At 45.7% G+C, this 23,239-nt stretch overlaps 1 protein-coding gene across 1 annotated transcript; it reads right to left on the reverse strand.

The window, feature by feature from the left end:
- Positions 1–372: 372 nt before the first annotated feature.
- Positions 373–14,907, reverse strand: sox1b (SRY-box transcription factor 1b). Its single transcript, XM_030086496.1, has 2 exons — positions 14,890–14,907; positions 373–1,558 (listed from the first exon to the last, which is right to left on the reverse strand). The coding sequence occupies exon 2, from the start codon at positions 1,537–1,539 to the stop codon at positions 457–459; it is 1,083 nt and encodes a 360-aa protein (XP_029942356.1). The 5' UTR covers positions 1,540–1,558; positions 14,890–14,907; the 3' UTR covers positions 373–456.
- Positions 14,908–23,239: the final 8,332 nt, after the last annotated feature.

A 23,239-nucleotide genomic window follows, 5' to 3' on the forward strand; every position in this document is an offset into this window, starting at 1 on the left:
AATTAAAACTGCAGCCTAGAAACTTTTTTTTTTTTCCCAACACATCCTCCGTTTATTATACGCTTCCCTCTTTTAAACAGCTTTTTTGGGGGATCCTTTAAACACACAGCTGGTGCCTGAAACTCCACAGGAAAAAAAAAAAAGAGAAAGAAAATAAACTAACCTTCAAAAATCGCACCAGCCTTCACGGATTATAATTTAAATCGCGTCAAAACTTGGCATGCTCTGTTCCAGAGAGCAAAAGTGAATCGGATACGCTTTCCTTAAGCTCGGACAGACAGGAGAAGAAAAATAAAATCCATCACTGAAAGGAAATAAAAATAACAACCATTAAAAAAAAAAAAGTTTGTTCAGAGTGATTGCATTTTTTTTTATGGCTATAACCGCCTATAATTTACAATTCGTCAGCAGCTGGCGCCCACATGTTAAATATTTGGTTTCTTTCGTAGAGATTTTTTAGATGTGCGTCAGGGGGACCGTCCCATTTACCGGAGTGGAGCCGCTGCTCTGGTAGTGCTGCGGGTGGAGCACGTGCAGTCTGCTCTGAACCGAGCCGTCCGCCGCCGCCTCCCCGGTGGGCAGATACATGCTGATCATGTCCCGCAGGTCCCCCGCGGGGCACGGCGGCGCGCGCGCCGTGGACACGGGGGGACTCACGCTCGGCTCAGACTTGACAAGGGAGCCCAGGGTCCCGCCGATCGCTCCGGACACCGGGGAGACGCCGGAGCTCTGGTGCTGGTGGGTGTAGCCGGTGATGCCGCCGTAGCCCGGCGGGGACGCGCTCATGTAGCTCTGAGAGTTCGAGATGGGGCTGTAGGACAAGGCGCTCATGTCGTACCTGTGCACGGGCTGCGGGTTGTGCGGGTGGTGGTGCGGGTGGTGGTGCGGGTGCGGGTGGTGCGGGTGAGCCCCGCCGCCCGGGTGTTGCGTGTACGCCAGCTGCGCCTCCTGCATCATGGCGTGCGCCGCCGCCGCCGCCGCCGCCACCTGGCCCGAGTACGCGCCGTTGGCCCAGCCGTTGACGTGCGTGGCGTAGCCCGCGTTGGCCCCGGCGTGGCCCGCTCCGGGGCTGTCCAGCCGCTGGCCGCCGCCCATCCCCACGCCCGCGGAGGAGCCCAGGAGCCCCCCGGCCAGCGAGTACTTGTCCTTCTTGAGCAGCGTCTTGGTCTTCCGCCGCGGCCGGTACTTGTAGTCCGGGTGCTCCTTCATGTGCATGGCCCGCAGCCGCTTCGCCTCGTCGATGAAGGGTCTCTTCTCCGCCTCGGTCATCACCTTCCACTCCGCGCCCAGCCGCTTGCTGATCTCCGAGTTGTGCATCTTGGGGTTCTCCTGGGCCATTTTCCTCCGCTGGCCCCGGGACCACACCATGAAGGCGTTCATGGGTCTCTTGATGCGCTCCTGGGGGACTTTGCCTCCGGGCCCCCCTCCGCCTCCTCCGCCGCCGCCGCCGCCGCCTCCTCCTCCTCCCCCCGGGTTGGACGGGTTGGTCTGGGGCACCACGGGGGAATGTAAGTCCGTCTCCATCATGATGCTGTACATTCACCTGGTCTGGGTCGGACGCCAGTCAAGCGCGAAGAAACATTCAGGCTGACCCGCCGCAGTCTCACCTCCGAGCGACGCCGAGAGGGAAAGAAAGAAAGAAAGAGTGAAAGTGACAGAGTGAGGATGAAAAGATGCTGCACTTTCAAATCCACTCAGAGGTAAAAACCCGGTTCCCCTTCTTCTTCTTTTTTTTTTTTTCCTTTTTTTTCCCTCCCCGCGTGTCAAACGCGAGCTCGCAGAAAGAATGGGAGCCGCTGACTTTGGTTGAAGCTGTACCGGGAAAAGTTACCGGAGCGTGCCCGGGCCGCGCGCTCTGACAGCAGATAAATGAGCCGGGGACGGCCAATGGAGAGGCTCGAGCGCAGACGTGATTTGCATGCAGCGGCTCGAGGTTCTGGTGACGTCGAGCGCGAGACCTAAAAATGACTCCCCTCTGTCATCTGTTTTGTGTGTGTGTGTGTGTGTGTGTGTGTGTGTGTGTGTGTGTGTGTGTGTGTGTGTGTGTGTGTGTGTGTGTGTGTGTGTGTGTGTGTGTGTGTGTGTGTGTGTGTGTGTGTGTGTGTGTGTGTGTGTGTGTGTGCGCGCGCGCGCATCAAACACTCCAATTCCTATATTTTTTGCGCATTTTACGCATATCACGTTTTCACAAGTCAAACTTCACATTTAATGCGTAGCTCTAACGAAAACTTAACCAGTATAACCAGTATATATAAAAAAAATCAGATATTAAAATGAAAATGTTCAACAAAATAGGTCTCCTATTTTTTTTTCAATTAAACGTCATATTTCACTTTTTTTAGAATAATCATGCGCAGAATAATTGGCCTGAAACCTCATAAAAAAAGCCTGTTTTTTGTAATTTGCACCCCCCTTTTTTTTTGTCCAACGGGTTACACTGTCTCCTATTCAGAGCCACAGGTGCTTTTCTGTTGTGGCCGTTGCTAGGAAACAGGTGACTGACGCCCGGAGCACGTGCCATTCAAAGCGCCCCTTTTGTTTGTTTCGGGGGGGGGGGGGGGGGGGGGGGGGGGGGCGCACGAGGGACAGAAAGAGAGAGAAGGACAAAAAAAAAAAAAAAAAAGAAACTACAGAAATCCTATCATGAATGTTATAAATGTGATCACATTTTAATAATGTAGTGAGGTGTAAAGGGAAAAGCTGCCGCTGCAGGCCTGCTGCTGCAACAGGCCCAGGATGGTTTCCATTCTGCTGCACATTGTTACAATCAAGAACAATTGTTGCATGCAATTTTCCCCAGGAGATATCATTTCATTGACAGGTTATGATCTTGCATATGATGCTGTTTCTGTACACGGGAATGAAGACTTGGGTTATTCCTTACATTACACCCGTAACTGATATGCCTGCAACCTGTGATCATTTCATTTGTAACCTCTACAGTCAATCCAGAAACTGTCCCACCATTTCCACCCCGTAAACACAAGAGAAATCAACATGAAAAAGATGGAACAATTTACAGTTATAAAAGCTCCGCTTTTGTTTATTCAACATTTTGAGCCGTGGCCGCAACTGTGTTTTACACTCTTTTGTTTAATTGCATTCGGCAGACTGATAACATTAACATCGAAAATGTGCTGTTGGGTATTCCGGTCTCTCCCCGCTTCTCTGGCACCCCGTCACGCTGAGCATCTTTTCAGCCGCTCCGGGATTACGCTCCCAAGTGGCATCTGTCAGGTGCTGCCCGCCTCTCAGCGAGCTGGTAAACTGCGTTGGCACGCCGGGGGCTTTGCTGGATTCTCCTCTCACTTCCCCCGGTATGGGTCGGCTGTAGTGCTGGTAAGTGGTTCGCATGATCTGGTTCCGCGCTCACTGTGGCAGCCTCCACTCTTTGGCTTTTTTTTTTTTTTTTTCCTCTCCCATCCGTGATGCACATTTCAAACACCTGCATAATTCCTAAAAAAAAAAAGGAAGAAAACAAAGAGAGATTTGAGTCAGTCGTCAATGACACTTTTCCATTGTTTACAGGGCTTTGACAAAAGGAAAGACAGAGGTTTAAACATAAAATCTGTTGGGAACATTTATCTAAATATCATTTATCTACACTGCAAAGTGTCGAAAAGGAAAACTTTAAAGTGCAATTGGCTGCAAAATGCAATAATGGCATGGTTTTTGCAGGAAAAGGCAGCAATTTAATTTACATAATCTCCAAATTGTATTTTTTTTTCAGCATTTAATTCTGAATTTTTTTGCATGTAATGTATTAATTAATGTGTGCTTTGTAGTTGTTGATATTCAAAAGTTATTATGCTATCGTGTTTCCCACTTCACATCAAATCCCACTTCACGTGGCCTCCAAATTAGAATGAGTTTGACACCGCAGCTCTGCAGGAATGAGAGAACATTTGGACTGTCAGGAATTAATCAACATGTCCTTAATCACAGAGAAATGTTGTTGAAGGTCACATTTGAGCAAAACGCAAAATAGTAAAATAATGATTGTTGATGAAAGATGCAGGTTTTGCTCGGAGACCTGCTCTGCTGCGAGACTGGATGTCTGCATTTCAAAGTCTCTGCTCCAGAGAAGCAAATCTGTGTTTAAAGTCGTCTTGATTGCACCTTTTATTTTACGAAACAAAATGACGTGCACCGAGAATTGATTTAAACGAATGAAAACCAGGAGGTGCACAGGACTTTACTACTTACTTCCTCTAACTAGTATTTCTCCTCAATTCATCACTACTACACTTTCGTACGATACGCCACACTCTTTATACCAAAAAAGTATGAAGAACAGAGCTAGTAACGGTACAGTAGGCCTTCACAGCTCAGAAACTCATCCCACAAATGCACGTAAAAGGGAAATAATTGGGTTGTCTGATGATGTAACGCTTTTTACCATGAAGGTTTGTTTTAGATATTGCCTTTCACTTCCAGAGTAAAGTAACTCGAAAGTAAAGTAACTAAACGCCTTCGCTTCATGTGAACATACTGTAACGTCGCTAAACCATTTTAATGATCCGTTGACTTGAGATGCGCGTCAAGTCGGCGGCGCGTTTCTGTATGAAGTCGTTTCCCAGCGACTCAGCTCGGAGTGCTTGAAACCGCTGCTTTGATTTTGCTTTTTTCAAAACACCGTTAAAAGCTCCGGCTTCCAGCGGTCTTCAAACTCACTTTTCTTTAATAACTTCTGCGAATGCATTAACCAGTTGCAGCCATCCGCACCACCAAGACTTCCCCGTCATCTTTCTCCCATCCATTTTCCCCCTCATTTTCGAGTGTCAGAGTAAAGTGGCCTGGTGTACCGAACACTGTTAAGCATTTGCACTCATCATTTAATCATCACACCTCGTCCTTTGATTGATGCCTAATGAATGCCCGGGGTCTCGGTTTACAAGACGATTGCTAACAGAGCCTCGCTAATGGGTTTTGCCTCGTCTGCCAGACAGCCGGGGCTGTGGGCAGAGAAGCTTCTGCAATCTTCTTCCTGTCATCTCTTGCACCGATATGGTGCTCTCAGAGTATCCCCTTACCACACAAAGCCCCAGCCACCATACGTATTGTCCGCTGATCCATATATTTAAAAACATATACTTTCTTTTTATTATTTTCCCCCAGGTAAACCGAACTGTCAGCAGGTCGTAAACCAGGTTTTCAGTCTCTTGCAAAGTGTCAAACGTTACACCTTGATGAGAACTCTAAGAGCAGCAATATAAGACTATTAGAGCCACAAGGGACTGGTTGTATTTGTTGTACTCACGCATGCATGCAGCACACGCACATTTAATTGAATTGAATTTAATTCGGGCTTGTGGTTCTTCCCTCTCTGCCAGTATTGTCAGGATGCTCGGGAGCAGCCAACACATTCAGCGACTGGTCAGGAAATACGCCTCCACCAGGTGCTGGAGTTTGTGTGTGTGATATATTTAAAAATACGGAATCTTTCCTTCTCTTTCCGTGGCATTTTTCTTTTTTCCAGCAGTACTTAAGGGCAGCGTTTCCCCGCGCTGCTGGAATTGTACAGAATCGCGTGTAACGGTCACCCAGTCTGCAGCAGGCGCGTTATCTATCAGAGGTCAGGTGGAAGAAAAAAAAAAATACATAAGCACTGGCGAGGAGAGGGCAGACGGAGAGGAGGGAAATCCTTAACCTCCCATTATTAGTTTGATTTTCAAATGGACAGGAGGTAAACATGAAAGCTTTGATTCTTTGTGTAATAAGATTAGTGTTATTAAAGTGAGTAGGAGGGATTGCGAGGAGGGAGGTGGGGGGGGGGGGAAGAATAAAGAAGTGACCTTTGGAGGAACGAGGTAAGGCGAGAGAGAGGAACCCCACTGAGGAATCGTGAAAAGAAAAGGGAGGTGAGGGAGAGAGCGAGGAGGGAGGGAGGGATGGAGGGAGGGAGGGAGGGCTGGCTGGGATGGAGTGACCCAGGCGAAAACAGATTAGTCGACCGTGAAGAGGATTACCAGCAATGATAGTCCCTCTGAGAGCGCAGCCAGTCCCAGCCAATGCAAACACACATAATGAACACATCAAAGCCGCGAGCGTCGGTCCAACCTGGACACGCAATGCAAACACACACGCACTGCTGTCAGAGTACCCATGCAGAGAAACATGCTGAGAGTTTAAAATGTCTAAACTTAAAGGTTAAACTTAAAGTTGGACGATGAAGGCGGAATCAGTCTGTCATAGTAAATCCCTCATTGTGTAAACTGGATTTGCAGATTTGGAGATGAAGAATTTAAAGTGCCGTAATGTCAAAACGAGACTAAGTGGAGCTTTGGGACATCAGCTGAGAAATCAGATGCTCTCCGTTTGGGTCGAGTTTTAGCATTTTCACCTGATCCACCTCTGCTGAGAGCAACTATCACTCATTGGAATCTTATTACAGTTTTAACGGTCATCCATCACTTTTAGAGACTTCCCATTCCCATTATAGTGAACTTTAAGGCCAGGAAAATAGTTTGCAATGAAATTATAAAGTATGGTGGTTCGGTTCTTACATGAAGCACACAGTTTTAAAGTTGAAGCTTTGTGTCGAGTGGAAGTAAAACGAACCAAATAAATACCAGCGGTTCCAGTCCTCAGTCTGAGCTTTGTCATTTTTGATATTGCTCATGATTCAGACTGGAAATGTGTTTTTAAAGGAAAAAAAATCAAATCTATTAGGATCAATTATGTTGTTACGTCACTGAAAAAGACACTGAACTGTCCGGAAAACTCATCAACAAGTTCAGATGAAGCTTCTCTAAAGGATGTTTGGAAAAGCAACAGCATGAACAGATCGCACCCAACATGAAGCTCCCCATTCTAAAACAGCATTTTGCAAACGTATAGCGTATCACTAAAACTTTACATCCTGGGCTTGGCTGTCGTAGTCGAGCTGTACATTATAACACAAATAATTACAGAATAGAGATACTTTAATAGTCCCAGGAGGAGATTCTTGAATCATCTCTGACTTCTCTACTGGAATGAATGTGTGCTTCCCTCCCATGTGAGATCTGTGTGTGGTATTTTTCTTAAACTCTCGATTACAAAGGGCCGACATATTTCAGTGCGACATCATTTTGAAAACCCGTTTCAGGTGAAGAAAAAGATAATCAGACATGTGCAACGACCAGCTGCCATTGAGGAGAAAGCGAGATTTAATCTTGCTGCACACCCGAACTCGACACGGTCGCATTCATTTTGAAAAAAAAAAAAAAAAGAAAACTTCAGATTATTCCCTAAAATACCCTCCTTTAGCCCATCAGCAGTTATTTCAGGTGCATTTCACATAACTTTGAATCTGCTTCAGTGAGGCTTGCATTGGCAGGGAGGGGAACAAACGCTCCCACAATTTAGTCATTTTGCAAACCAGCAGAGAAAACAGCTGACTGTCAACATGCCACGTCGACATCTATGTCTGTGTGTGTGTGTGTGTGTGTGTGTGTGTGTGTGTGTGTGCGCGCGCGCTGTCGGCCCAGGACAGCTAATCCCACTCAAGCCCGCCGCCACCAGCGTGGCCGAGTTTAACTGACACGTCTGAAAATCATTCTGTGAGCCAGAAACTTCTGTCAGCTGATTCAGACGTTCATCAAAACAACCGAAAAAAAAAAAAAAGAAGCAAATTCCACAAGCTAGAGTTTTGTTTAAGAAGAAGCCCTGAAACTTTAGAAGTGTTGAAAATGTTTGTCCACTTTCCGTGGATGAAATCTGAAGCTCAAATCCAACCTGATCTATGTCCATGTGTGGTTTTTGACACCAATTATTTTCAAGCTCTGCTGTTCATGCCACAAATGCATGCTCCTTCCAGCTTGTAGTGTGCCTTGCCCAATGGCACTTCAGTACAGGGTCAGGGTGGTATGGGGACTTGAACCGCCATCATTTACATACACGCCCTCAAAAAATTTGCCCAAAAAAATGAGTTAAACCACATTGAAATGTTTTACGAAAAGAAATCTGCTGTCTGTGTTTTCTGGACAAACGCCAGTTTTTATGCAAATCCATCAAAACTAGAGAAGAGAACCAACATGTCTTCCGCTTTATTTGTGTGCAGCATGCTGATTAACACTGCATCAGATGACGCCGCACATTTTTCAGGCTGTATTAGTTCAAAAAAAGCAGATTTACCCCTGATGTTCTCCCAAATCCTACAAAAATCGTACAGCATGCAGAACGTTTCATGAAAAATTGGCTGCAGGCTGAAAGGCTCCTAAGACGTTCAAATATGGCACCGCAAACTGCTGTTTTAATCCCGCCAACCAGTCGTTGACAAACATCAGATCAGCCCATTGTGAATTCACCCTGGTAAATTCCTGTAAAGGTCAAACATGGTGATTACAAGTGCACATGCAAATAAATCAATATCCAAATAAAATATAGAATAAAAAAAGACGACAGCTCTCCGTCTTCCTGACATTTGTCTCTGTCCTGCTGTGGGAAAGTTTTGATATCAGGAACCCCACAGAGGAGGATGGGGGTCCTCTCTCTCCCTCTCTCTCTCTCTCTCTCTCTCTCTCTCTCTCCCTCTCTCTCTGCACTCATCCAAAATGAGGGCTTTTTCGCAGCTGTTGGTGGGGGGTGTCGGCTCCAAGAAGAATGAGGACTTCCTGTGGAGGGCCTTTAAGTGCTGGGCTGAGGAGTCTCTCTCTCTCGCTCTCTCGCTCTGCCTCACACTCCTTCTTGAAGTCTCTCGCTCGTCCTAAATGGGGTCAAGCTTCAAGCCAGGACCGGCTTCTTTCAAAGACCCCAAAGAGCAGTTCCCCCTCCAGTTGCCCTTTCCACCCCTTCTTCCCTAACCTTTTCTTCTTCTTCTTTTCCTTTTCATTACAGTCCCTCGCTTCAGACTCCTGCTCTCTTCTACTGCAGATGTGTTCTTGTCATCTGCATACGCTGCGATATCCGTCCGTTCCTAAGAAGCCACAAGCTTCGGTCTGAACTGTGTGCTTACCAGACAAACTGAATCTTGGTGGCATTGTTGGCGAGCAATACCACAGAGCCTTGATTTTGAACTGGCGGGTCAACGTGTCATCCTGCGATTTTTAAGAAAATCTCACAGTGTGTGGAAATTATACTTTTGTGCGATGGCAAAAGCCAACCAGTGCATAAACCTGACGCGTGTCCTTCGATCTCCAGCCCTGACTAACAGACAAAAAACACTCCAAGCCATTGTTGAACATTGGTGCAGCTTCATGCAGAGCCCCGTTGCTACAAGTGGAGGCAATTATGCTATTTTTGCACCGATGTTCAAATGATGCAGAGGCCAATCTGTTAGTCTCTGCAAGCTCTCTTGTGTGTCACGGCGAAAAGGCTGAAGGAAAGCGCTTCTGCAGTAAAGCTTATGGACGTACAGGTAGACAATTTCTCCTCCAAAATAACGAGACTTTCGGAAAACGATGCATTTACCCAACCCAGCCGAGCACGGGCGGACGAATCTCCTCAATCCTTGGAGGACACTCCCTCTTCTGGAGGCACCAACAGACCTTCTTTCCTGTCTCCGCAGCCAGGAGAGAAGACTAGTTTTCATCTTGAAACCATCAAGTGCTCCATTGAAGAAGAGGACAGTTTACTTTTCAAAAAACGATTTCTTCTTCAGAGAGGAAAAAAAATAAATAATCCATGCTCGTCACATCATATCCAAGACGGTCTCCTCTTGTTCTTGTTGTCCATATCTGGATGTTTTCCTGTTTCAGCCTGATCATCGTCTCGCCTGACCCTCTGTTCTCACACCGGGGGCCTGCATGAACCCGTCCTGCCTCCCGTCTTCACTCAGCTCCTCGGGTTGTTTCCCCCACCCCCCCTCCCTCACTGCTGCCTTCCTCCCGTCCCCGAACTCTTCCCCACGCCGCCGCTCATGGTCGGCTAGTCTGTCTGCTCCCCTCCGGCCCATCGTGGGTTTTATTTAATTTGTCCGTATAATAGACGTGAATGAACTCCGGGGTTTAGGGCTACACAAGGGCAGAGAAAGCGACAGAGGAGGGAGGGGCGGGCCGCTCAGCAATGTGTGTCAAAAGAGAAACAATAAGTGCCATTATTTTTGATTGGCTTCCCCTTTTTGAAAATTACTTCCAAAGTGTGATGTCCCATTGTGGGCGCAGAATAACGCTGAACAATGCAGCAGGGGGCAGAGGGGGTAGTCTTATATATCCAGCTAATATTCAAGGGAGCTTTGGCCAACGCTGGCCGGCCTGCACTGGATAACCCTGCAGCACAGCGACTGGGCCCGGGGTTAGGCTCATAATGGGACGCATTGCGAGGCCTTTAGTTTCCATTGTGGCGGCTGTGTCAACAGAGAGGCCACTGGGAGTTGCCTGGCATGTGGAATGAGGGAAAAAAAAAAAAGAGCCTTTATCCCCCGTCTTTATACGAGGGGAGTGGGAGAGAAAGAGAGATGTTATCAGAGCAGCTCGATCCGCTGTCTGTCTCACAGTCTCTCTCTGTTTACTCCCTCTGAGGCTGTGAGCAAAATGTACCCACATTAGTAACTTTGCATAATGAGAAATAGCCCTGATTATCCATTATTCCAGGGCAGAAAGGTTCATACTTCATGCAACAAGTAGTAAAATGAGTAGTGCACATTTCATTTTCAATACAAAAATCTACTGAAGTGTCTTACTTAAATTTCACGTGATTCTCAGGTAGATTAGACAAATACAAAACAATGAAATTAAAAAAAAAAAAAAAATAGCTGCAGGAATCTCCAAATCTACAGTTTCAGAATGTATGTCAAGTTTGACAACTGGTACTTGGTCACATATTTCACTTAATTATGACTGACATCAGGATCCAGCTGAAGATTTTCACTTTTTCTCATGTCAGACAGTCGAGTTTTCACTTTGGAGCAGATGCCTTGTTGCACAGCAGCCGTCACTTTCACCGCTGTTGTGCAAATCAGTCCTGGTGTAGGCAGGCCTATATGGTTCGAAATATCTGTCGAAACTGCAGAGCCGAGAGGGACGACTTCGTAAAAGTTTAATTCTCAATACCAGAGGGCGAGATTCTAACAAGGATTCGAATTGTTTTCATGATAGGAGCTTTACTTTTTTTTTTCCATAAAAAAACTTGGTTGAAGTAGCTTCACTTGACACACGTTATGCTCATGTCCATTTAGTATAAAACCATGATACCTCCAGAATATGTGTCACAGACTGCAGTCGGATTTTTCTTTGTGAAAGAAACAAAAATGGATGGAAAATGCTCAGTTCCACTGATTTTAGGCTTTTACAATAAATTATTTATGTACAAAGAAGCTCAGTAAATGTCTGTCAGCTACTCTGTTCTGTGTAGCCATTGATTTAATATTTAGTTATGTATTTGTTTTTGTAGTTTTACCACCAAATTGCGTTTTCTTGAACACCAATGAAATAAGTTTCCACATTCTGCTACTTTTCATCACTGATGGTGGAAAAGTATTAAATGTATTCTGCATGAAGATTTTTCATTTACACGGGTGTGGAAACCAGAAAGTAATACTGCATAATTAATGTGGCTAATATAGAATTAAAGTGTGGAAACAGGAGAGAAAAGCCAGTAGTGGCATCTAAGCAAAGGATAAATTATTGAATATTAAAGAGGATTTTAATTACCGTCTCATTGAAAATTATGCAAAACCTAAACTATCATGAGTTGAATGCATAAATATTTGGAAGGTCTTGGATGTTTTTCACTCATAAAGCAAACATTCACTACATTTAAAAGCAAATTAAAGCAGTTTCTAAATGTGTTGAGAAAGATTTGGTGCCGTCTGATCTGTGAGCCCGCCGCCGCACGCTGACCTGGAAGAACAATTTCTGAGTGAAATGAAGGCGAAGGTTTCAATAAAATGTCCGTCTGCGTCATTAATCCCTCTCCTCCCGTGTTTCAGACGGCCGCTCGGTTCATTCACCCACCTGGGAGAGAGAGACGGACACGTGTGTTTACTCTCCATTCTATTCCCCGAGGTGCGCGCGCACACACGCGCACACACACGCGTACAATACTATTATACTTGTCTCCTGGCTGCAGTGAGGCAACCTTGAGGAAGCAGGTGAAGCTGAACAAATAGCGGCAATCCAGACACATGTGTATGCAAATACCCGCTTGTAGAAGAGCAGCACCTAAACAAACAGCGATGGGCAGCGGCGGCGGCGGCGGCACACGCCAGGCGGCTCTCATTACCGGCCACAGACAATGAGCCCACGTCCAGACGCACAAACACACACACACACACACACACATGAGGCAGAGTTTCATTTCACAGTTTAAGCCACGTGACACTTTTACTAAATGTACTTTAAGTCTTATTTTTATTCGGTCTTTTTTTTCTTTTTCTTTTTAAAGCGTAATCGTATTGTCCCGTCACCGAGAGCAGGAGCAGATTAAAACGGGAGGCTGGTGGACAGCTCTGGATTCAGTTTTGTTTACTACGACCCCGACAGCATCAGCAGTTTCCCATTGGTTCCTATTGTTCGGCTGACACAGATAAAGCACCAGAGAGAGAGAGAGAGAGAGAGAGAGAGAGAGAGAGAGAACGTGGCGAGCGTGGAAAGCAGCAGAAAGGAAAAGCCTGGCAGTGTAACTTCATGTGTCAGGGAAAAAACAAACACACACACACACACACACACAAAAAAAACGCCTTCATTTCTATAAAAATATGTCGGTGCAAATCCATACTCTCCAGATTTTTGTGCGACTGTATTCTGCATGGTAGTTAATTTTGCATTAATATCGATGGAGTTATTATTTTATACAGTCGTCTTTTCTGTTTGGATGATGCTTCCATACTTCTTTATTAGGTTTTTCTCTTCAAGTTTGACATATCTGTGCTCCGTCTCCTCTGCTCCTGCTTCCACAACAGAGATCATTAAAGGCCTCGTTATCTTGTGTACACCTGTACACTCTTCACATCGACACGCACACTCCCAGCTAATGACGAGCCCCCCCACCTCACCCCACCCCACCCACCCCGAGTGACCCGCTGACCCTCATCAGGGCCACAAAGAGGCAGATAGCGCGCAGCGACACAATAAGATGAAGAGGTTGCTTAGGGTGACGAGATAAAAGCGGCGACGTGACAGGAGGACAACGCGAGGGGTTAATGTGGGGGTCCGAGGGAGCCGGCGGGGTTTTAAACGGAGCGTTGCGTCTCACTTCGAAGGAGCCGTCAGGTGTTTCCAGGTCCACAGAGCTCAGTCAGTCAAAGTGGACAGATGATCGCGATAAGAGCAGGAAGCGGCCGTGTCCGTCATCCTGTCTTCCCCCCCACCACCCCAGAGCGAGAAAAACATACATTATCATCTCATCATGTGCTGTCAGCATTCTGCTCCGGGTCCACGTCGCTCCATGTGGTAGCGCGCACTGTCACTCCTCAGCGATAAGACGTCCACCAAGCTTCTGTCACACTGACACGCAACAGCAATGCATTTTTAGGGGCATAAAAATCACATAGATGTAGTGTTTTGGCACCGGGGGATATTCTTTTTATTCTTATTGCTCAGGCCTCAGCAGAGATTTGACCCCCACAACCAGCTTGTCGAAGCAACACACACACACACACACACACACACACACACACACACACACACACACACACACACACACACACACACACACACACTTCGGGAAGATTGAACCAGATTGAAGAGGAGTGTCTCGGCAAGAAATCTTGAAAACGGCCGACAATCACAAAGGAGTTGAATCTTTTCGTGTTTCAATGTTGACTGTGTCATTCAAACAAAACTCTGCACAAAAAATACACTCTGCGCACAGCAGCCGTCATCGATCGTTCGGCCCTCCAAGAGGAGCGTCTCAGACCTTAAACAGTCGCAAGGACATTTTATAGCTCCAGTGAGTACCTGTAACTCAATGGCATGCTCTCGAGTCGCGCACTGAATGCAACTGGGAGATGGCAGTACGAACACTCCGTACATCTGGAGCTCTGGAGGACAATCGTCTAGTAAATCCCACACTGAAGGTTGTCTTTCCAGTTTCACGGTTAATGGTCTGAACCCCATCTCGTCGCCGGCGATCCCTTCAGATTTACCTTCAACATCCTGCAAGTAGATTGATCTTTAACTGAAAACTGCAAATAAAAAAGTTCTGAAACTGCACCACGTTACTTTACCTACGGGAAGCTTTGCGGCGTGGTGAAGAAGTTGTCTTGTTCATCCTGAAAAAAACGGAACAGAAGGAAAAAGATGACTTTTTTTATTATTTTTTTTGCCAGTGACTTCTGAAAAAATCAGAAGCAGGTAAAAGACCAGAAAAAAGAAGAAAAAAAAACCACATTAAATACAAAGAACTTGATGGCATAGTGAGTTGAACTTCTTGCAAAGTTTGATCAGCCGCTACATCTCCTTTTAAGTTACCAATAAGAAGAGTGGAAGGCAGACGTGACACTCGGCATTTTCCTTCTTTTCATCTGCTGGCATGTCTCGGCCTTGGGTTAAAAGAACTTTTTTGTTTTGTTTTGTTTTTTTTCTTCTTTTTTTTGTACAAACCGAGAATTACAAAACTGAATAGACACAAAAATGAATTTCTGCAGAACGGGGGATAAAGTACTTTCTTTTCTTTACTTTTACACACAAAGAATGAAAGTTAAGGTCGCGTTTTCGCTCCCTGTACATCGCTAATCGATGGCTCATCAATAGGAGCTCAGTGGCGGCGCTCCCTGTTGCTTGAAGCATAATTTACTATGTTGTGGATTGATTTTTACACTAATCACCGTCAGGAGATGTCACACCTGTGCTACTGGACCTTTCATGCCTTGAGTTTGCATGTTCTTGCCACGAGTATGAGGGATTTATTTGTGTACTTGTCTTCCGAGCTAATTGGTGAAACTAAAATTGACCCCGTGTGTGTTCTTTATTCTTTTTTATTGGAATAATGACTGAATGGAAAGACCTAACTGGGTGAAATATGGATCAACAGTCAGACACAGAAAGACAGAGCTGTGAAATCATGCACAGTCCACACTGAACTGATTTTAGATTTGTTTGCTTTATTGTTAATAAATCCTAAGAAGTGCTGCTGTCAGTAAAATATACCTCAACAGATTCTTCACGATCTTGACCAGGTTGAGTGGCTCGTGTCCGAGCGTCTGATTCTCTCCATTACGTATCGCGCCCGAAAACTCGCCCTGCCAGTTCTTAAAGGCGCCACCTTGAATAGATTCAAGAGATCGGGCTGACAAAAAGCGGAAAACACGCAAAGCGTCTTGTTTTCTTGCCAGTAATATGAACTTGAGTGAAGAAGCTGTGGCCCACAGCTGTCCTGTCTCTTTGTATGTCTCTGAAGTATGCAGATGCAAGTATGTTGCATTCACTTTTTGTTTTATTTAAATGAATGAAATAAATAAATCAAATCAAAAAAATCAAAATTGTGGATGTCCTCAGCGAGGTACCTCACCCTGCCCCTCACAAAAGGCTTCATTCACACCCTCTCCTTTCCCCGTCTTCTACGCGTTCTTCTTCCTCTGCTGCCGTCTCACTCCCCCGTCTCCACCTCCATCCTCTCGTCTCACCCAAGGTCTCGCAGGATAATAGCAAAACAGCGGCTTGGCACTCGCCTCCCCGTGCCGCGGTGCGACCGAGTGCTGGCGCATAAAGACCTGCGCAGGCTGCAGCAAGGCCACTTACCCCGACCTCCCACGGTTAATTAAAGGGGAAGCAATTATGAACTGCCAAGCTGTCAAACATGCACACGTGCCTGCATGCAAATACACACACAAACATTAACGCAGTCTGGCCAGATTAAACATTGGCGGCGACGTCTCAGGATCCGGCCTCACTCTATTTATGCTTTTAATGTTGTCAAAGTTTGTAACGCAGAAACATGTTAAAAAACTTTAAAAGGAAAAATGTTGCATTCTGTGAAAACTTCAAGCTACAGACGCATTTTTTATTTTGCTGCTTTGTCAGTTTTTTTCTCATTCTGAAAGTAAAAGCTGTGATAATTCTCTGCAGTTTACATTAGTTGCTGTTTTAACTTTTCGGTTTCCCTCCTGTTTTGATATCACTCGCGTGCGCTTGCTACCTGCAGCTTATAAACAGAAAAAAAAGATCATTTGAAATGAAGATCCTTCAGTTTCTGTGTCATAATCCTAACAAACCTAATCAGCGATGCAACGCTGACAAACACAACAAAAAACATAAAATCTTTAGTCCTTCAGTATTTTTCCATCAGTCTTGTTATGAATAACTATTGAAAAGTATTAAAAACAGATATTCACAGTTAAATACATTAAAAAAAACCGAACAGAGCATCTACTTTGAAGATTAAACATTGTTTAAAGCTAAATGAATCTCATGAAAAGATCATTCTTGTATTGGAGATCAGTAAATTACTACAATATTCAAAGTTTGACAGATTTATGAGGCGAAGCTCTGTTTCAGAAGCTTTTTTTTCCACCTCGACAGTTGTAAACAGAGACGTCTCCGAATGTGTTTTATCGCCGAACATCTCCCCACCCCCCCCCAGCTTGTTTGACCTCCCCGTGTCGTCCTCTCATCTCTCTCCTTCATTCCTTTTAATATCTCACAGATGATTTCACTTATTAAATAGAAACGTAAATCAATAGGATGTCAATGCCTGTCTGTCAGCCCTCTCCCGTGAATGTGTGTGTGTGTGTGTGTGTGTGTGTGTGTGTGTGTCCTGGGTAACTGATGGCATTATGCAGGCAACAGCCCTCTCTCTCTCTCTCACACACACACACACACACACACACACACACACACACTTGAAATCTGCGAGCGTCATGCGGGAGCGACAAAGAGGCCAAGAGAAGCCGATGGTTATCAGCCGCTGTAGGAAATTAAAGGGATGGTCCAGTGTTAATATGCAGATATGCAGATTGGTGATAGAGGCCTCTCTCGCTGTCTGTCAAACATGCACGCGCACACACACGCACGCGCACGCACACACACACACCTCGAGGCAGGTACAGTGTGTGACTGCTGTCGCGGCGGCAGATGGGACGAGCAGGTTGATTAATCTCCGTGACATGAATACCAAACGAGGGGCTGGAAACGTGCGCGTCTGCGCGAGCGAACGCAGACAGGGGGGGCGACCGAGGCCGCGGCGATGACGGCGACGAAGATGATAGACGTCGTCCGTGTGATGTAAACACTTTCCGCATCGGGCTAAAGACTGCAACCCGCGGCGCAAGTTCACGTTTTTCTAAACGGTCCCAGATCCTCCCTGAGTTTCACTGCTGATGACACGACGGAGGCCGTCGAGGGTCTCAGCTCTGAAAGCACGCACAGCGTCGCACCTCGACAGTTCGTCTCCTCAACCTGTATTTTGTACGATTGTTATCTTGACCGTCTTCGTGTGAAAGTGGCCCAAGACAAACAGAGAATACCGCGTACTCCTTCATGTGCACCGCCTCTTTGAGTTAAGCCTCGCATTATACACACCCGGCGTGCAGCGGGAAAACACGCAGGCGACGGCACAAACTGCTCGTGTGTAGTGGTTGGCACTCGCGCCTCACAGTCTGAGGATTCCCGGTTTGATTCCTGCTCACCCGGCGTTCGATGGAGGGAAGTCAATCTGAGTGACTCATGAATCTCCAGCTACGGGAATCTTAACAATTTCTTAAAAGGAGCTTCAGCGGCGGCAGAGAAAAGGAAAATGGCAAGGAGTACGCAAACTGTACGTGACAGGAGCGTCTCAGGTGTCAAATGTGGCGAAGGGAGCGGCAGCAAACACGCTCGCGTCCACAAAAAGAAAATGACACCCTCTGGTGACACAGCTTATCTTTACCGTGCAAATTTCCTTATGTTCCTCTTTTTAAAAAAAAAAAAAAAAAAAAGGAAAACAAACTCAGAAACGCAGGAAGCGTGGAGTAACCTGAGCGACAGATTTAGACAGAAGGGAGGAAAAAAAAAAAAGTGAGCGAGAGCAGAAGTGAGAGCGATTCAGAACAGCGGCGGTAAGGAGAACTGAAAGGAAAAGTGAGTCCGGGCCACAATGTTGTTATTACAGATTGATATACTCTCAGGTCCCTTTTATTCAAACGGCTCACCTCTCAAAATCAGATGCTCAGAGCTCTTTTGATGACTACTTTGAGCTGAATGTGTGTTATTACAGGTATTACATGAAATTGCCCGTGTTAGGTGAAGGGGATTATGGTGCTTTTGGGTCAATACTTCCTCTGAGCTGTTTGGCTGCTGGAGCTGAGGAGCAATTAGGCCTTTGTCTGTCAATCCAACTTCATCGAGGTGGTTATCACACACATACACACACATGTGCGCGCGCAAGCAGATTCACATAACCACCACCTACCGGCGCACACACTCGTGCCGTGATTACGGCCTTAGGTATATGAGGCCCATTCAGCGCGCTGAGAGGTGTCAGATCTGGCGGAGCCGGGGCCGTCCCACAGCGGCGCCCGGTCTGCCGGCTCCGGGCGAGGTGACAGGTGAAGGATGAAAGTGGAGCGCCGGGCTGAAATGATGGCTTGAGAGGTGAAAATGTCAAGAAAAAACTATAGGCATTCATCAGTTTACTGGCTATTACTACAGATGGCTCTCTTTTTCTTTTTCTTTTTCACTCAACTGAGAAGGTGACGAATTATAATGCGATAAGAAAGTCCCATATTTCTATTTTTCCCTTTTTAATGGTCCATTTCAAAGCACTTTTTTTTTTTTTTTTTGCATGTAAATGTGGCTGGGAATATGGTTGGAGAAACCAGTGGATGTCAAAAACCATCATTAAGCAGATTGGAGCTCAAGATTCGAGTCTCGGGTTTGATCTAATATAGGAACTAAATCAAAGTGATTGAAACAACGTATATGGTTGCTGACTGACAGGTTAAATCCACAGAAATACCGCACAGCTTCTTCCTCATTCTCACTGCAAGCGAGACCAGAAAACTTGAAGAAAGGACTTAATAAACCTGCATCTACAAACTTAGTTTCTGCATTTAAGCCGCAAGTGTTACCCTGCAGCATGTGTCCTCCCTTCTGTTGAAATAGCTTCGATGCATAGAAGGATAAATAATGTTAAAAAAAATAAGACACGCAGCTTTTTATTTGGGAGCCTATTAATGTGGTGTTTTTTTTAAGCAGGTCCGTCTTGTATTAATGCTGCTGGAGTGGAGTGACGTTATTAAGGGGGTCTAGTCAGGCTCACAGTCGGGGCTGAGCTGACTGGATATGGTGATTTCCACTTTACTTTTGTGTGGGTTAATGAAAAAAAACACTGGGAAAAAAAAAACCCTGAGCCTAATGGGATTTGGTGATAAGAAATTACCAGCGCCAGGTCCTTCTCCTTTGTCTCTCGCTGGGAGTTCAGCGGCTCAGCCAATAAGAGGCGGCGCAGGGCCCGCCGTTACCGTAGAGACGGGAGAACACAGGGCACGGCGTCGCCATGGTAAACAGGGGGGTGGGGGGGGGGGCTGTTTGTCAAAGTTCTTTTCATACACACACACACACACACACACACACACACACACACGACTGCAGCAATTCAGCCCCCCTCCAAAACAACTCCACATTTACCCAACGTTTATTTACTTTATTGTGATTCAATTGCTCATGTATATGATACGCGGGCCGAACAAAGGTTAGTCGATGACAGTCATGGAATACTTAATCAGGTCTCATGACAAGTGATTCTTAAAATACTGACAGGTGATAAATGTAAATTCAAAATTCAAAAATCACTTTTTCCTGTGTAAAAGTAGGACTCTGAATGCAACACCGGGGCTACATCCAATGAAAAACAACATTTTGAAGCTGAAAAAGTATGAAAAACGTGTGATTTTAGCCCATTGTTTTCCTCCTCAGCAGATTGCATTAAAAATAAATGATTTTATGACATTGGACAGTCTTGGAAATAAATAAAGATTCTACATAGATTCCAGATATTTTAACAAGTGCTCTAAGAAGTATTTCCACAGCTTAGTGCCTCCTTTATTGTAATAACTTTGTTTGTATCGCGCTTTCTCAGAACACAGGTACTTTACTCCTCCTGCAGAACGGTGTGAAACATCCAGTGACTTCTCTTGCACTAGAGGGCGTTCAGTAATCCTGTATCCAGCCGAAATGCTCCTGCAGTTTCGTCAGTAGGAAAGAACGAGCAGATCTGCAGCATGCTCCTCGGCTTTCGAGTGTTCTTTCAACAGATTTGTGTAAGTATAGTAATCCAGGCATTCGTGCGCGTTCACTTCATGAGGTCTTCCAGGGAAATCAAGAGAAAACATCCAAATTGAACAGAAGGTTTTTGGGATAAATTAATACATCCTGCATGTGATCTGAGATTCCAGAAGATGTTTTCTTTTTTAAAACTACATCCCAGCACTTTTTAATCTATCGTGTTAAAAAGGAATTCATCATAAATTGAAGACTGACTGCAGATTTCTGCTTCCTGCGCATCGTTTCAAGAGTGGGGAAAACCTGCCTGCTGCGTTCACTCGTTCGCCGCCAGGCACCAGGCTCTGATTTCTTGTGGCGGTTGCAAGCCTGTGTTTTTCTTCTTAACTCGGAGGCCACGGCGCTGAGCTGAATAACACAATGACAACAATAGGGGCGAGCTTTCCCGGAGCAAATGGACAAGCGAGCACGGCAAAGTGACGGCGAGAGAGAGAGAGAGAGAAATGCTCCTTGGCTCGCCCGCTCCTGCAGTGCGTCAGCTCTATGGCGGAGTGGAAAACAAGCAAATTACAGAGCAGCGCCACAAAGACAGTGGCCTTGTCATCTCAACCTGCCAGTAAGGATTTCCTAAATTACCAGTAGTGCAATGGGAGGGCTGCCCTATAGCTTATCTGCCACTCCGGCAGAGAGACACAGGCGGCGCAGCTACTGGGAAGGTTAGACCACGGCGGGACATGGAGCCAATAGCGCAGATATCAGCCAGTCGACACGCACGCGCCCGCCGTCTGCCGTCAGGTCTCATCAGCAGCGGGAGTAGATAAATACTTTTAGTTAAGTCGTGTTTGGAACTTCTTCACTGAGGAGCCTGTGAATATTTTCAATTTTACTGAAGATAACAGTTTCTAAAGGGTTAGGTTGCAAAAAGGAAGGTGCTTTTAAGGATTTGCGTCCCGTTTCCTGTCAAAAATAGTGTTCAGAGTTCACATTTCAAGTCCCTGGTTGGGTTTGAAGGCCGTTCTGTGTGGAGTTTGCATGTTTGTGCTGCGGAAACTGGTTTCCTTCCGCAATAGTCGGCATGCATGTGGTTTTAAAAGTGAGTGCAAAATGTGACATAGCAAGAATAGAATATTACTCAGAGGACTTAATATTGCAAATTGAGTCTCAACTTAGTTTCAACTTCATCCTCACAGCTTGACTCCCTTCATGATGACACAGTTTTGTCACTCCCCCCCCGCCACGCCGGTGGCTGCACTGTTCAGGCGCTCGCTGCGACGGACGCGCTGAGAAAAACCGTCGTCGGTCGCTGGAAGAAGTGGCACTTTGTCAGGAGAAGCCTGCAGATCTGATCCTGCGGGAAGGTGGCGCGGTTACTGTTGTGTATATTTCAAAAGGCTTTAGGCAGAGAGATGGCCCGCAACTTTAATGAATGCCGACCAGATTAGCGGACAATGAGTCAAATTTCCGGCGTCATTATGTTGCGGCCTCTTTGCTCGGATAACAAACGACGTGAGAGGAGCCAAACAGACATATGGAGAGAGAAAAAGAAATATATTTAAAATTCTAGTAATTTCACATTGTAGAAAAGAAAAAAATGACAACATGAATGGGCCTTGTAAATGTAATGATCACACACACTCAGAGACACACACTCGCAGCTCTGCGGTAATGACATTTAAATGGCTCATTTGAAGATAAAAGGCCTGCTGACATCAAATGGATCCTTGTTATCATAATAGCAAACAACTAACAAGAAACGAAGCCGCATAAAAAGACATGCCTCGTGTTTGTCTCTGTGAATACAATAACTCAGCAAACAAATATTAACAAACACCGATCTAAACTGTCGGTTCGCTTGAACACGCTACGCCAATTCGTACTTCACCAATAGCCGCAGGAAATTAGCGCGCACAGCGAGCGACACTGCGCAGATTTTCAATTAATTTCTTTAAATAAGCGCGACAAAACATGGCGCTGGCGTTATATAGGCTGAGTTTTGTCAGAAACGAGATCCAGATTTGAAAGAAAGATTCATTAAAGAAGGCTTTTATTTATTTTTTTCTTCATTTTACTGAACCTGAACACCAAGAATAACCGCTGATGTTCATACTTCGGAGTCTTTTATTGGTATTTTTATCCTTTTTTCAACCTGAAAAATATTGTTTCCATTATTTTCAGCCAGCTAAAGATACAATAAATGACATTCGTCCATAGATTCTATCTAGAGGCTTGAAGAAAAACATTTATTATCTCCATTTTTTTTTTTACTTGATCACACAAATTTTTGCTAAAATATTAAGTTGCAAAGCTGTTTTGCCCGTGTCTTCACATTTTTAATAATTGTTCCAGTCTTTTGCACACTAAGATTCATTCTTCTTTTCAAAGGAAGAGTTTTAATCCAACTGAGGAATTATTGCAAACGTGTGGAAGCATCAGTGTGACGGTAACTCGGAATATCAGTGTGAAATAAAACATATCACTGTGTTGGGGCAATTTTTTTGTCCAAAACATGACTTGTTTTCATCAAAGGAGGCACTAAGTTTTACTAAAAACATTTAGTATGATGTGCTGTTGTGACTAAAGACACCCACTTTTTCGTCGTTTTTTTGTCAATATAATTTCCACAGCACCTCATTGGCAGAAGTGGCAAGCACCCAACCCACCACACGACTCGCTTAGAGGACTTTTTCCCACAATGTTCCACAAAATATGAGTTCTGCGAGGGCTCTATTTTTGTAGACAAAGCCCAAGAGCGACACACCTGTCCTGTGCCTTGCCAGCGAGGTGTGTCCAAGCTGGGGCCAGTGCCCCTGTATCACTGAACCTGGACCACCCTGTGGCACCCCCCCCCCCCCCCCCCCCCCCCCCACTCAGAATAGTGGTACCATGACGTGTGGCAGATTGGGAAAACCCTTGGCCTAAGGCTGGCTCCTCCGGTGAAATAGGTCTAGAACTTGAGTGGTGGCGGTTTGAGACCAAAACCTGCCTGTGAGGTTCTGGTGAAGTGCGCGCTCTGCACCTGTCAGGCAGATTATCACCAGGCCGGGTCCGCTCCGCTTGCAGAGAGTAGACGGTTCCAGCTGGCGCTCGCCTTGCGCAAAGTGTTGTAGGCACGAAATCATCACTGTGCAAAGCTGGATCTGTCGACACCTCCCGTCAGTGCATGGCCCGGGAGCTGACCG

The sequence above is a fragment of the Salarias fasciatus genome, assembly GCF_902148845.1.
Source record: "Salarias fasciatus chromosome 23 unlocalized genomic scaffold, fSalaFa1.1 super_scaffold_20, whole genome shotgun sequence".
NCBI lineage: Eukaryota > Metazoa > Chordata > Actinopteri > Blenniiformes > Blenniidae > Salarias > Salarias fasciatus.